Source organism: Dreissena polymorpha, chromosome 13, assembly GCF_020536995.1.
Source record: "Dreissena polymorpha isolate Duluth1 chromosome 13, UMN_Dpol_1.0, whole genome shotgun sequence".
NCBI classification, from domain to species: domain Eukaryota; kingdom Metazoa; phylum Mollusca; class Bivalvia; order Myida; family Dreissenidae; genus Dreissena; species Dreissena polymorpha.
In genome coordinates, this window is record NC_068367.1 from 35,233,889 (window position 1) to 35,250,458 (window position 16,570).

Consider the following 16,570-nt stretch of genomic DNA (forward strand, 5'->3'; position numbering starts at 1 on the left):
AAAAGACTTCACTTCCAACCCTAAGATACTGATGAGCAGCAAACAGCTGCCTGAAAAGACTGCGAGTTACCAGCAGGCTGTTCTGGTTGTATGCTGGTTGCATATAACCATTTTCATTTTGCTTCTAAGTTGGAAAAGGTAAATTCACATTGCAGGGCTTACAAGAAGCAACATTATCACGGAAAATAACTGAAAGCTTCATTACATAATTTCCTCCCCCTTTGCCTATAGTTCGATCTGGTTGAAACGGAAGCTTTGTCCTGTTTGATTTTCTTAACCCTTTCCCACTCATAAGCAAAGTAAAAATGGCTTTTGCAACTAGCATAAAACCAGAACAGCCTGCGAGTATCTCTCAGTCTGTTCAGGTTTTATGCTGTTTGCTGCTCATCAGTATCTAAGGATTGGAAATGAAGCCTTTAAAACTTCAATCTAGTAAGAAAGATCTTAAGTTATATTTATCTTTCTTAGTGACTTCAATTGCGTATAAATACTTATCTAAGTGGTAATGGGTAAATAACTGAAAGCCTTATTACATATAATTGCCAACGCTAACTGCTCCTTTGCCTAGTTTGATCTGGTTGAAACGGAAGATTTATCCTGTTAGAGTTTCTAAAGGACTGAAAATGGGTCAAAATGGGCTTCTGGACAGGAATAGGCCAAAAGAAGCAACATTATAATGGTGAATATGTGAAAGAAGCCACATTACATAATTGCCGACCCTAACTGCTCCCTTTGCCTTATTCCATCTGGTTGCAGCAGATACTTTGTCACGCTCTCTCCAGCCCTTTACCTCCTCGTCAAAGTGGAATTTGTAGTGTGCTGGAGGCTGAAATAGTCAAAGTGGAATTTGTAGTGTGCTGGAGGCTGAAATAGTCAAGGAGAAAGTGGAATTTGTAGTGCACTGGAGGCTGAAATAGTCAAGGAGAATGTGTAGTGCACTGCAGGAGGCTCAAATAGTAAAGACAGTGGAATTTGTAGTGCGCTGGAGGCTGAAATAGTCAAAGTGGAATTTGTAGTGTGCTGGAGGCTGAAATAGTCAAGGAGAAAGTGGAATTTGTAGTGTGCTGGAGGCTGAAATAGTCTAGGAGAAAGTGGAATTTGTAGTGGCTGGAGGCTGAAATAGTCGAGGAGAAAGTGATATTTGTAGTGCGCTGGAGGCTGAAATAGTCAAGGAGAATACACATTTGAGACACGTTCTGACAAAATTGGGCTTAATGCATGTGCGTAAAGTGTCATCCCAGATTAGCCTGTGCAGACAGTACAGGCTAATCAGGGACGACACTTTCCGCTTTTCCGCTGGTATTTTTCGTTTAAAGGAAGTCTCTCCTCACTGAAAATCTAGTTTAGGCGGAAAGTGTCGTCCCTGATTAGCCTGTGCGGACTGCACAGACTAATCTGGGATGACACTTTACGCACATGCATTTAGTCCAATTTTGTCAGAACGAGGCTCATTTGATTTCAAGATTGCAAACAAATCAACATACAATATGCAAAATACCACAATAATGTAATGCAATCAGGGATTAAAACATATTTAACACAACTTAAGTTATCTACATGTATATAATAGAAGTCAATTACATACAATTTATATAGGTTAGCCAATTGTTTCTACCGTACTATAGAGATTTGAGTATGGTTTTAAAGTGACCTTTTTACGCTTTGATAACTTGACAAAATTGAAAAAAAGTGTATCAAATTTGCAAATTTTCGTTGCAGTTATGTTTTTTGCAAGGAAACAGACTACTACTGAATATTTACCAAGCTCTTCAATATCTCATATATGCATCTTTTGACGATTTAAAAGCCTGAAAATTATAACCCGTTACAAATGTGAAAAGATTGTATAATGTGGTCATTTCTTTTGTTATCGTTAAATGTTGTGACATTACGAGGATTGCTTATATAAAGTATAAAATACACCTATTACAATGTTAGCATGAATGGTCGAGTGGTTTAAGTGTAACACATTTACTCTAAGGTTTAGTGGTTTGAGTCCAGGTGTGGATAACATTTTTTCTTTCTTTAATTTTATTTGTGTTTGGAACTCTTTAGTTTCAATGTTTACATTTATTTATTAAAAGCATTTCATGACAAACTTGAAAACATGCCAAAATATGTGAAAAGGTATCTTTTACGTGAAACACAGTCCTCGAAGCAACTTTATATAGTTGTGCTACATACATGTTTTTTTTTTATTTTTCTTAATTTTTTATATATTCTGCATTCAAATTTTCCTGTATATAATATACCTTTAAAAAATAGTAATCTGTGCAGAAATATTAAACAAGAAAATTTAGCTATGTGGGTTGACATATTCCAGAAGAAAACTGAAATATGTGGTCAGGACTATATTCAAGAGTAAAACTAAGTGAAATATTCAAGATGAAAACTTAGTGATGTGGGTTAAAATACTCAAGATCATGGAAACTTAGTGATGTGGGTTGAAACACTCAAGATGAAAACTTAGTGATGTGGCTTGAAACGTTCAAGATGAAAACATAGTGATTTGGTTGAAACACTCAAGATTAAAACTTAGTGATATGGGTTAAAATTCTAAAGATTACAACTTAGTGATGTGGGCTGTAATATATACAAGATGAAAACTTAGTGATGTGGGCTGTTATATTCAAGATGTGGGCAGAAAAAATGTAAAGCAAGTTGGGTACAAATATGTACATAGTAAAAAAAGATAAGATAATTAAATGAAACATGGCATGAAAACGATCTCACTCCAATCCTTTATAATTCTACAAACTATTTTGGTTATTTAAAACACTTAAAATTCAACACATTTGAGTACAAATCCAGTGTTCCATGAAAATAACAAAAAATAACTCAATAATATCTAACATAAATTACACAATCCTGAAATACATACTTAAAGCAATTCACAATAACGGATCCATGTGTTTAACTCAAATATCCTCGTTTGCTATTGGACGACAACTGTAGATATGATGCTTTCACTTCTTACCTGAGTACGACTCCCATGAACAACGATAAACCATAAATCCTTGCGATCACGTATTGAAAAGGGCTTATCAATGGACAGATATGATTTATAAAAGCACAAGGGTTAGAAAGTTGGACCTAATCAGTGTCTAGCCCAGTGCTTTTGTTCAGATATACACTACGTCAAATTCAAGTTTAACTAAATTAATTGCAGTTATGCACATACAAAAAAATCCTGTGCATTTTTCGGTTTCAGAACACGTCAGAAATGATTAAATTTCAGATCAAGAAACTACTAAATAGATAATGGAAAATTAAATGCATTGACACATCAATAAATCTATAATGTAAGTAAATGTCATCTACCAAGTAAATGTTGTCAAATTAAGTTAGTTTATAATGTTCATATTCCCCATATAACCCTCTTCGTCAACCTAGCTTTATTATACTTTGAGTAATTGCAGGAACCTGGCTTTGGTTTTCAATTATTTCTGCCTCAATAGTATCCATATTTTGGTCTTACGAAACGACTGATGTAATTTGCATGTTCCACAAATGATCCTCTATTTACATACTGAGTTTTAACAATCATAAATTATTTTTTAGTTATGGCAAGATCCAGATTTTTCATTTATTAAATTAGTTACCATAGCAACCACATTTTAGTTATGGCAAATTCCAGATTTTTCACTTATTTAATTAGTTACCATAGCAACCACATTATTGTTTGATGAAAAACCTGAAATAACAAGCATAAAGTAACCCCATATGACCCTCTATCTACACAAGCTTCATCATCCACCTTGAGTACTCTTTGAGTAATGGCTTGTTCGAGATTTAAGTCTTGAATTATTTCAAAAACCATAGCAACCACAAATTTTGTCCAACGAAAAAATTGAAATAACGGGCATTATATACCGGTATACACCATATGGCCCAACATCCACATAACAAGTTTCATCATCATCCTTTTTGCATAATTGCTAACGTTATATATTTCCAGATTTTAGATTGCAATTATTTCAATAAAACATTGCAACCACAATTTTTTTGTTACAAATATAAAAAACTGAAACAACGTGCATAATCCTCATATGGCACTCATAAAACATACCAATTTAATTCGACCTAACTTAAATTAATCACTTTTCATGTCATCACAGGATCCAGATTTTATTGGACAAAACGACACAGAAACATTACCCAATGGCCAAGACTGGTCTAGAACTACCAGGGTTGTTTCAAGCCATTTTGGGAAAAGGAGTCTGGTTAAATTGGGATTTTTTTTATCGATAAAAGAGTCAAATTTGAGAATTTTTTATCGACAAAAAAGACCAAATTGGGATTTTTTACCAACAGATATTGACACAACAGGTCTTTTCCTGGCCATTTTGGATAAAAATCATATAAATTGTGTTATATATTTTGTAGGTTGTTTAACAAAATTGAGATAGAGAGTCTAATAATCGTATTAAGTCATAAGACACTTCTTTCAAAAAAAAAAAAAAAGAAATTGGGATTTTTTTTATATAATTTTGGTTTGGGATAAGGTCCATTTGCTCTGGGATCGGGTTGGTTTTACGGCCTTTTTTACATAGCAGAAAAACCCTGACTACTCTGGCCACATATGGCACAAGACCCTATTTGGTCATATAGACAAGTCCACTACTATACACCAGCTATACATGTAGCTCGCCAACATCGACCTGATGCTCGCGATCTATTTTAGCATAGTTTGGGTGCTCGAGTTATTTTTTCAACATTTTTACAACCAGGAATGACAAATGACAGACGGACAGATTGGGGTAAAGCATGTCTCCCCTGGTTACACTGGTTGAGAGACTAAAATTGACCCCCCATCCAAGCACTTGTGTGATGGATGGAGGACATTATTGGAATTAAGGCCGGAGGCGGAAAGAATACAAGCATATAGTATACTGTAGGCTGGAGGCCTTGTGAAATAATGTGCAGTTTAGTTTTCAGGCATGGTTCTAATTCATTTGAATGAAATACATTTTTGATAAGCATGTAATAATTTGATTTGTAAAGAGAGAAAGAAAATGCAAGCAAACACTTGACAACAACGAGAAAACGTACCTTTCTCTTTTGAGATGGGAATGGCGTCCTATATATCTGCCTGCAAGTTGACATTTTTCTCAACTCAAGATTCATTCTAGAATTGTGAGTAAACACTGGAAGCTCTGAAAAAGAAATTCAATGAAATCATGGCAATATGATACAATTGTTTAATCCAATTCATAAATTACAATTGTGTTAATTACATGTGAAATACAATTTTAAGACCAGAAACGCATGTAGTTTTGTGTAAAAAAATGTATGAACAACAATTTTCATTTGTGAAAATAAACAAAAAATAATTTATAAGAATATTAAAATATTATTTTTCTATCATCCTTTATTAATAAATCATATTTGGTAAAGCTTATGTACATTTTAATTACACTGTTTTTCAACCACAAGTTCAAAACCTTGAATAGCATGCCTCTTTATCCTTACCCCTTAATTCCACAACAAATTACGATAGAAAAATATATTTTGATATATTACGATAAAAATTACACATCTAGTAATTTGAAACAAACTAATTAGGACATGACTCAATCTATCAATTTCTGAAAAAATACTGATCATATAATACAATATATAAAGCTCACAAACACCTAACATTTATAACACAATAAAAGAAAAAAATCCAGTAACACACTATATACTGATTACTGTAAACAATTTGGATCTAACCCCATTGAAACCTTACCGAACTTATAAGTCTCTTGCAACGAACTTGGAATAATATTTTGTCCATAAGAATTTACTCAGTTAGGGTATGTTTGAATACAATGGAACAGCACACGGGATATTAATTTTATAAAGACATCAAACAGACTCAATTTTGTTTGAGGAATGGTTAATATCCGGTAAGAATGAACTTGTACAAACAGAACAATATGGAGTTTCTTAATCAGCAGCCACTTGTAAAATTGATTATAGATTTTACAACAACAGCCAACCTTTATTTATTGCATAACAAAATTTGTATGAAACTTCCACAAAGTAAGCACACCATACTCACACTGTCAACAATATGAAGCTGTAACTTAAAAAATATATATATGAGACGTGTTCTGAGAAAACGGGGCTTAATGACTATGTGCGTCAAGTGTCATCCCAGATTAGCCTGTGCTGTTTGCACAGGCTCATCAGGGACGACACTTTCCGCTTTTATGGTATTTTTTTGTTTAAAGGAAATATCTCCAACACGAAAATCAAGTTAAGGTAGAAAGTGTCGTCCCTGATTAGCCTGTGCAGACTGCACAGGCTAATCTGGGACGTCACTTTACGCACATGCATTAAACCCAGTTTTCTTGAACGCGACTCATATAATTATGTAAAAATAAGAAGTGTTAAATACATTGGGGAAAATCTATTAATATGTGAAAAGTTTCTTATTACATGTTCATTATAAATCATCACTTGTAAAAATGTTTGCAAAAAACAAGAAAATACTTACTTCTAAATTTAGTTTTTTCTACTTGTATTGACCTTTCTTCCGCCATTTTGGATCAACTTACAAAAAGTTGATTGTTCCTCTTTTCTTCATAAGTAAATACATTTATGCATTCTTGGCTTGAGCACGCTCTGTGATAGTAAAAAACATTTGAGTAAAAATGGTAACCAAAAAAAACCTAGGCTTAATACATGTACATCTGCGTAAACAATCATCCCAGATAAAAACAAGTGCAGACCGCTCATCTATTTTTCTTTTTAAAGGTGAAGGGAACTATCTCAATACTTCAATCAAAAAAGATGGATGGGTGGGGTGGAGAGGGGTGTATAGTGTGGGGGTGTGGTCATTTATTACAGTATTTTCCAACAATCGATAAGAAATAAAAATGCAAAAACAAAATAAAAATAATTTATTCTTTGGGGGGGGGGGGGGGGGGGGGGGGGGAGGATTCTTGGGTGGGATAGTTGGATGGTCTTTCAAAAATAAAATAATAAAAATAAATATTTTTGTTTTTAACCATGTTTCCAAAAAAAATTGGGGGGGGGGGGATTGGGTGGGGTCAGGGGGTATAGTGTGAGGGTGTGGTAATTTATAAGATGATCTTTAAAAAAAAATTTAAAAAAAATAAACAAATAAAAAAAATTTGGGGGGGGGGGATTCAGGGGGCGGGGGGGAGGATATGGGGGGTGGTTTGGGTGGAGTCAATTGAAGTATGTCATGTAAGAGTTGTTTTATAAAAGTATCAATCAAATCTGATCATAAATAACGAAGTCATGGCAATTTTTGCAAAATTTAATTATATGACTTTGAGAGTCAAGGTCATTCAAAGGTCACGGTAAAATTAAACTTGCCAGGTTCAGTTCCCTCATGATAGTATGAAAGTATTTGAAGTTTGAAAGCAATAGCCTTGATACTTTAGAAGTAAAGTGGATGTAAACACAAAATTTAACCATATTTTCAAAGTTACTAAAAAAGGGCCATAATTCCGTCAAAATGACAACCAGAGTTATGCAACTTGTTCCTTACAGTCCCCTTATGATAGTTTGTGAGTGTTCCAAATCTGAAAGCAATAGCTATTATACTTTAGGAGTAAAGCGTCCCAAAACACAAAACTTAACGAAATTTTCAATTTTCTAAGTATAAAGGGGCCATAATTCTGTCAAAATGCCAGTCAGAGTTACATAACTTGCACAGTCCCTTTATGATAGTCAGTAAGTGTCGCAAGTATGAAAGCAATAGCTTTGATACATTAGGAATAAAGTGGACCTTAACAGAAAACTTAACCAAATTTTCAATTTTCTAAGTATAAAAAGGGCACATAATTCTGTCAAAATGCACGCCAGAGTTATCTAACTTTGCCTGCCCAGTCCCCTCATGATCGTAAGTAAGTGTACCAAGTTTGAATGCAATAGCTTTGATGCTTTATGAGAAAAGTGGACCTAAACACAAGACTTAACCATATTTTCAATTTTCTAAGAATAAAAAGGGCACATAATTCTGTCAAAATGCACGCCAGAGTTATCTAACTTTGCCTGCCCAGTCCCCTCATAATAATAAGTAAGTGTACCAAGTTTGAATGCAATAGCTTTGATACTTTATGAGAAAAACTTAACCGGACGCCGATGCCGACGCTGACGCCAAGGTGATGACAATAGCTCATTTTTTTTTTCAAAAAATAGATGAGCTAAAAATGTATACAGGCAGACTAACCAAGGCAGAAACTTTTGGAATGTATTGATTTTTTTTGTTTTAATTTAGTATCTTTAACACTAAAATACAGTCTTAAGGCAGACAGTGTCGTCCATTATAAACTTTTGCGGACTGCAGAGATCTGGGCAGAGTGTGGCTTATGTGTAATATTATTTTTTATTAAAAAGCTTCACACAAAACCTGTCAACAGTTTACAGATACTCACTGCTAATCAGAACTACTTTCATGATTTAAAGAAGTAATATAATAGAAAAAAAATAACAAAAAATAACAAGAGTTGTGTTTGTGAAACACAATGCCGTGGTGTAATGGATATGGTGTCCGCCTAGCAGCCGGGAGGTCACGGGTTCGAACCCCACTGTGGGAGTGTTCTTTCGATCTTCCCCAAAGACACCAAGTACTGGTTCTTAGTCCCAGGAAAATGACTCGAGAGCATTTCAATAAGCCATAGGCTTTTGATGTAATCAAGCATAAATAAAAAGGTTTAAACTAAACACAATGCGCCCTACTGATCTTTGAAGCTGCACAGCAGCTTTTTGAGACAAAAATAATATACTGCCCAAGGCCCGTAACTTTGTCAAAAATCAATGGACAGGAAAGACACTTGAACTTGATCCTTCTGTGACTTATGAAGGTAGACTCACAAACCAAAAATAAAGTATATGTCTGTCAGCATTTCAAAAAAAGTCCAATTTAGGCCTGTAACTTTGTCAAAAATCAATCGTCCAGAACGGAACTTGATCTGGAAGTTGTTTAGGTAGACTCACACACCAATAATCAGGTCAACATCTGCACATGTTTAAAAACAAAATGTGGAAAACTGTTATTCGAGAAAAAATTCAAGTCCAATTCGGTCCATAATTTTGCAAAAACTCAAGCATGGAAGTAGAATGATCATAAATATCTGAAAGCATTTATGAAAAAATCTAGAAACATATTCAAGACAGACAATTGGACAGTTAGACTGCTATATGCCTTAATAAAAAACTTTGACCACACACATGGTCCATTGACAGGAGTTACACATAAAACTACTTCATTTTTTTATTTATTTGAAAGTGTAGGCAATTGACACAACAATTTACAATACCACAAATCAACAACATTATTCGGTTTTTCATTACAAAAGAATGAATCCTAAAATATTAACAGCACAAAACAAGAACCAAAACTACATACCGTTGTATATACCATGTCACATCTGCACTATTATAGGAATATATACCAGTATAAAACTAAACTGCAATAAAGTATTTTCAATTTTAATTTACCAGTATCTTTAGAACTGCCCTAATCTCTATAAATGTTAACTAACATTTGAAAGGTGGCTGAAGAAACCAATTATAACAAATAATTCATTTTCTCATTATATATGCATTAAACAAATTGGTGTAACAATGCCTATGAATTGTCTTTTATTTGGAAAAAAAGCAATCAATATATATCAAATGGTTTAAATAAGTGTAATAAACCTACAGGTCCAAATTAATACAAGTAATTATTCAAAGTTTAAATAGCACATGCTGTCTATAAACTTAAGTCATTAAATATTTATTCAAATAAGTTTGTTCAATAAATTATTCATTTTATTTAATTAGTTTAAACCTATTTATTTTAGCTCGATTGCATCGAAAGCCTAAGGCTTATATAAACGCTCTCGAGTCCGTTTCCTGGGCCTAGAACCAGTACTTGGTGTCTTTGGGGGAGATCTAAAGAACGCTCCCGCGGTGGGGATCGAACCCGTGACCTCCCGGTCGCTAGGCGGACACCATATCCATTACACCATTTTATTTAATTCCTATGGGTAATAATATTTGAATTATTTTTAATTCCTATTGGTAATATTATAAGAATGAACTTAAAATAAATTACAGCCTATGCTGCAGTAAAGTTGTATAATCAAAGCGCTGAAGGCACTAAAGTTAATGGTTGTTGTATAATCTTAGACGCAACTCAGTTTTCAAAATTATGTTATAGCTTTTTATATCGCAAGTTTGAAATGAACACAACCCATTCAAATTTATAACGAGTGTGTCTTAAAGCACAGGTCAAGATGTGTTGTTTTTCAAATCATCAATAAAAAAGATAATTTAAGCTTCATTTTGGGAAAACAGGGCTTAATGCATATGCATTAATTTTCATCCCAGTACCAGAGACTGTCTTTAAACGAACAAGAGATGTGTTTGTCAGAAACACAATGCCCCCTAATGCGCCGCTTTTTCTTTTTTTTTTTACCTTTGACCTTTGACCTTTACCACTCAAAATGTGCAGCTCCATGAGATACACATGCATGCCAAATATGAAGTTGCTATCTTCAATACTTAAAAAGTTATTGCAAAAGTTTACTTTACAGTAAAGTTTTAGGACAGAACTTTTTTACCTTTGACCTTGACGGATGACCTTGACCTTTCACCACTCAAAATGTGCAGCTCCATGAGATACACATGCATGCCTAATATCAAGTTGCTATGTTCAATATTTCAAAAGTTATTGCAAAACTTTACTGTACAGTAAAGTTTTGGGACAGAATGACGGACAGACAAACAGAAAGAAAGAAAGAAAGACAGACAGGCCCAAAACAATATACCCCGATCTATCGATCCGGGGGCATAAAACCACCATACAATCTGAAAGTGTTTTTCTTGATTAGCTTGTGTGCATTGCACAGGTTAATCAGTGGGCACAGGCTACTAATCTTATTTAACATGCATTAAGCCCCGTTTTCCCTGAAAGCAGCCAATATGCACAGATTTCAATAATAAACACTAGACTGGCTAATGTCGTCTTACAAGCTGTTAAATACTATTGATTAAATACACACACTGCAGTAGTAGAGCAGACGCTCCTAGCATTCGTCGTCTGCATAATTGACCAGCCGACAAATACGCAATCACTCCGCCCACTAAGTTGTGTTTTCATAAAACGCTTATTCCATTAACTCCGACAGTCTTTGTTTGTCGGACCATGTGGCCACAATAAACAAAATCTGATTGATTATAACCTGAGTTTGATTGACAGCTGGCAAGTGGTCAATTTTACTGCAGGTAGTGAAGACAGGCAGTGGTTATAGTTCCTAGCATAGCAAAAAGCAGACTGACTTGCAGTTATCGTTCATAGCGTAGCTAAAAGCAGACTGACTTGCAAAACTGTCTCTCTACATTAGTTGTGAGTTAATGCTCACAACTAAAAATAACAGAGAGCTCTCCACATTTCTGTTGTCTACTTGTACATTGAACTGGTAAACAGGACCCAAGATGTTCTCTGCCACATCAGATTTAACACGGTGACCATGTCTGGTACACGTTACAGTACATCAGCTGATTGCAACCATATGTGGATGAATATGCGTCTGCCATTCGTCTGCCATACGACTGCCATTGACGATGCTTAAGTGTGAGCCGTTTATAACAACAGCCATGCAGGACTTCATTTAATATTTTGCCCTATCTACTGGATTGATTTTCTTACATCTGCATCACTGAACAGTTTTCAATAGAGTTAATAATGTAGAATTGCTGTTTTTAAACTAAAATATTTTATTTTATATAAAAAAAATTGCTTAGATAACTCTTTGGTTTAAAAAAGGAAATTCAGCAAATACTGAATTATTACATGTTTTTTGTCACAGGCTGATGTTTGAATAGTCAAAGACTGATGTATCAATAAAACCCCTGCAAATAATAACAATATGAAACACCATTCAAAATATCCTTGTAACAATAACCATACAACAAAATATATAACCAATTAAATATTCATCTGACAACTGTACTATAGGGTGCTCCCAAAAAAATATGAAAGCTCACAAACACGTTAAGTTGATTACACAGTAAAACAAATATTGCAGTAATACACAACATAAATAATTTGGATCTCAGCCCATTACAATATACAGTATCGGGTGATAGCTTCTATCCGCATAGTGGCATACCCTATATATTCAATGCAACTTTTATTAAAAACTTTATAAGCGCTCAGCAAGTCCTAAATGCTGTTATTTTCAAGCCATTTTTTTTATAGCTTTTCTCTAACAAGTGTCATGTAATAGAGGGTTTGAAAACAATATCATGATACTTTCATATTTTCGGAGCACCCCACTCCACTACCTTGCCGTATACACCAAAGTAATTAGACTTGCCTCTTGACTTGTTAAAATGGTTCTCAGCCAGTTTTTTAACATTTGACCCGGTGACCTACTTTTCAGATAAACCCAAATTTCATCTCAAGATAAACATTCAGACCAAGTTTCATCAAGAATGAGTCATACATGTGGCCTATAGAGTGGTGACAAGGATTTTCTAAGTTTTGACCAGTCCTGTGACCTAGTTTTTGGAAGCATATACATGTGTGTGACCCAGGTTCCAACTAAACCTAGAAAATTTTAAGATAAACATTCTAACAATGTTAAATCAAGATTGAGTCACCTTGTTCTTTAATGCATTTGACCCGGGCCCGTATTCACCAAACAATTCTTAGACTTAAGTCTAAGAATAAAGAAAATTCTTTAAATTAGAATATTCAAGAATTTCTTTAATTTTGATTCAAACTCTGCAGTAAAAATCTCTATCTATATTATTCTTCGTATAGAACATTTTGTTAATGACATAATCACCAATGGAGGCCTGTATATATTCAAACACTGAACACATTTTTCTTGGTTCTAAGTCTATTCATTATTCTTAAGTCTAAGAATCGGTTGGTGAATACGGGCCTGGGGATTAGCACTGGTAGATATTGTCCAGATAAACGATCTGACAAAGTTTTATCAACATTGGATAAAAATGCGGCCTCTAGAATGGTAACGAGCAATACGTTGGTGTCACACACCAGACACTGCACAACGCCAGAAATAGGGCAATCTCATTGAAAGCTCACCTTGAGAACTCTGTCCTCAAATGAGCTAAAAAACTGTGGCCTCAAAAATGGAAACAAGCTCAAACCTGATGATATGTTTCGCATTTATACACTTGAGTGTATTTTAAGACATACAAATAATACTCTTCATGGTCAAAGTAATTTTTTTAAAGCGCATTAATACACTTGAGTGCATTTCCAGTCATTCAAATAATACACATTACAGAATTAAAAGCAAATTATTTAAGCGCATTAATACACTTGAGTGCATTTCCAGTCATACAAATAATACACTTATCAGTAACAAAAGTAATCTTTCAAGTGCATCAATACACTTGAGTGTATTTTAACTCATACAAATAATACACTTCATGGAGTATTCAAAGTGAATTTTTTAAGCACATTAATACACTTGAGTGCATTTCCAGACATACAAATATAACATTTCATTGAGTATTCAACGTGAATTTTTGTAAGCGCATTAATACACTTGAGTGCATTTCCACTGATACAAATAATACACCTTACAAAATTGAAAGTGAATTTTTTTAAGCGCATAAATACACTTGAGTGCATTCCCGGTCATACAAATAATACACCTTACAGTATTCAAAGTGAATTTTTAAGCGCATTAATACACTTGATTGCATTTTCAGTCATACAAATGATACACTTTTTGAAGTGTTGGAAGTGAATTTTTTAAGCGCATTATACGCTCAAGTGTACTTTTCATCACTTCAAATTAATATGCTTAAAAATTAACCAAATTTTAAAAAAATCCCAGCATTTTGAAGTCAGCATTCATTCTTTAAATGAAAGGTTAGTGTAAACACATACATAAAAAACAAAAAGTACAATTCAATAGATAAATACACACTTTTATTAGAATGTTAAACCTTAAAAAACAAAAACAAATGTTACTTATCCACATAACAGAGAGGATTCAAACGGGCTATTGCCTATCTGGAATTAACAATTGAAAATATCAAGCTCATACCAGTGTTTTTCTCCCCTCTGATTACAGGTAACTGATTAACAGCCAAATACAGGTGGTTCCCGCTTCAAAAATATTAAAGTTTTCCCTCCTTAAGCTGAAATGTTTTCCCTACCATTTACTAGATTTTTATATATTACATTAATTCCAAATCCCTTTTTAATATGGACAAAAGCAGCACATTTAATTTAATCATATTCTGGATCCTAATATATGATAAAATGGACCGTTCATGAAATTTATATAAATCTATACCTTATTTTTAAGATCTTCCTTTTTTGTTCATTATTGCGCTAAAACATGCCCTTCTGAGAGCCCGTACGTACAGGTTGTTTTGAATTTCCAAAGAAAATCACTGCATACATGCTGACAATATTTAGCAGCTTAGCCCCTGTCACTATATTTGTTGTTATACACTGTTCCTTACAAAGAATGCATTCATAAACAACCCTTTATAGAGCACTTCACCAGCTGATCAGGTCTGAATACTGCTGTCATGGTCTGCGAGGCGCTTCTTGTGCATGATCTCATTTGAGATCAGGTCCTGAAAGATATTTTATAATGTAGGTGTTAAATATTGCTGTTATGGTAATCTCGTTCAACAGTTGCTATAAATATCATAAATTTAAATCAAAACAAGTTTGTTGGCTTGTTGTTTTTGTTTGTTTATTTTTGCAATTTTAATCTCGTGATCACATGTGACTTAACGCTTTTCATAAATAATTTAAAGAAATTACGTTTGATAGAAAATACTGTTAATAAATGTACGAATATATGTGGTCTCCTTTGGCTGTGTGGACTGGTCGGAAGTGTCACGTCTTTGAATTGCAATAACCTTTATTATATATTTTTACCTCTCAACAAATCCATCTTTTCTTGGTCAAGGACAAGCTACAGGGCACGGTTTCTCACTCCTGTTCCCCTCAAGTTGGCCTGCTCGTGCAGGGTAAAACCTGGTATACATGTCTATACATCAGGTAGTCCCCTTTTGCTCCCTTTTTTGGCAGGCGATGATGCACATTCTGTCCAATGGATCTTCCGATCAATGTAAATTTCACCTTGGGGTTTAACCTTCAAATATAAAATATAAAAGTTCTTATTAAATATGGGGGAAAGAAATCTGTTCATTAATGACAAGAAATAGGTATAAATAAATTTTAAGATGACAATAACCATAAAATACAGCCATAATAATTCAAATGGTGTTTTTTTCCTTAAAATTGCATTACATTTACTCATCCAGTTACATTTCCCAGTGACAATACATAAATATGATAATGATCACAATTAATTTAATTAAAAAGAGATGCAGAAATGAAAATACAAACCTGTTACAGCTGTTCTTCAGAATACCAAAAAAAAAACGCAGTTGTTGATCACTTTTACCACCCACTTTGAATCTTTTTTGTAACAAACTTATTGTTGATTTACACATTGTAGTAAATACACATTGTTTTCATCACACAATAGTTCATGTGCTGAAAGAATTTCAAGACATTTGACACTAGAATTAATGTTGCTGAATTATACCTAAAAATTTAGCTCAATTTAAGTTGCTGATACCAAATTGTTTACAAAAAATAACTTCCTGTGCTCCAAATAACTTGCTGTGCTCCAACCAATCAAAAGTGGTTTGTTTTCAAATAGATTGTGCCAGAACCAATCAAAATTTTATAAACACCCCTTTGTTTTGGCTAGATGGAGCACTGATAGGGATTAGTGTTTATGATGCTAATTGATCTCTTATCTGATCCTGATCTTATCTGATATTTATTGAATAATACACAGCACACTTAGCATATTATATTTAATTGTGAATATTTCAATATAACATACTGAATGGTGTTAGGAAATAAATATAATATTATAAATATTATTTAAATTGTCTTTTAAAATGTATGTTATTAGTCAATGTGGTAGACATTAATTGAATTGGGGTTAAATATCAGTTTAAGAAAGTTCAAATACTTGTTTTTTATGTTGTGGAGATATAATTGATTCTGGCAAGCCTACATAATTTTTTTGACACTTTCAATATTTTTAATTATTTACCCACAGCCTGATTTAGTTGAACTTTTCCCTTTAAAAGCTGCTCTACTGATTCACATATTTTATGAGCAGATAAATTGCAATAATAAGACCATAAACATTATGTGAAGATAAAAAAGAATTCAGTACAATCCTCCTATTAAACACAATATCTCTGTCCTCTTACTCCAGTTATTTGCTATAGTGTTGCTCTTTTTTAAGATACACTAAAACTACACTTGTACAGAAAGAATATTTTTTTTGCAAATCAGAAGATACACTAATATGCACAAAAAATGCACTTCATTAAAAAAATGCACATATTGCATAAAAAGATGCACTTTGTCTACAGAAGATACACTTAAAGTACAGTAAAATACACTTAAAGATAATGAAAATACAGAAAAAATGCACTTTAGTGCACTTAATTATGAAAAAAATGCAGAAAAAATACACTTTTCGGTAAAAATGCAGAACAATACACTTTTTAAAGCGTATTTTGT

At 33.6% G+C, this 16,570-nt stretch overlaps 1 protein-coding gene across 2 annotated transcripts in view; it reads right to left on the minus strand.

Annotated features, from left to right (window-relative positions):
• The window catches only part of LOC127856556 (uncharacterized), a 60,012-nt gene that overhangs the window by 11,875 nt on the left and 31,567 nt on the right, over nucleotides 1–16,570 (minus strand). For both annotated transcript variants that reach the window (XM_052392849.1, XM_052392848.1), the window contains exons 2-4: nucleotides 6,485–6,612; nucleotides 5,053–5,156; nucleotides 707–826 (exon numbers count right to left, since the gene is read on the minus strand). In XM_052392849.1, coding sequence (XP_052248809.1) covers nucleotides 707–826; nucleotides 5,053–5,156; nucleotides 6,485–6,530 — 270 coding nt within the window. In that variant the 5' untranslated portion in view covers nucleotides 6,531–6,612. The remainder of the gene's footprint in view (nucleotides 1–706; nucleotides 827–5,052; nucleotides 5,157–6,484; nucleotides 6,613–16,570) is intronic.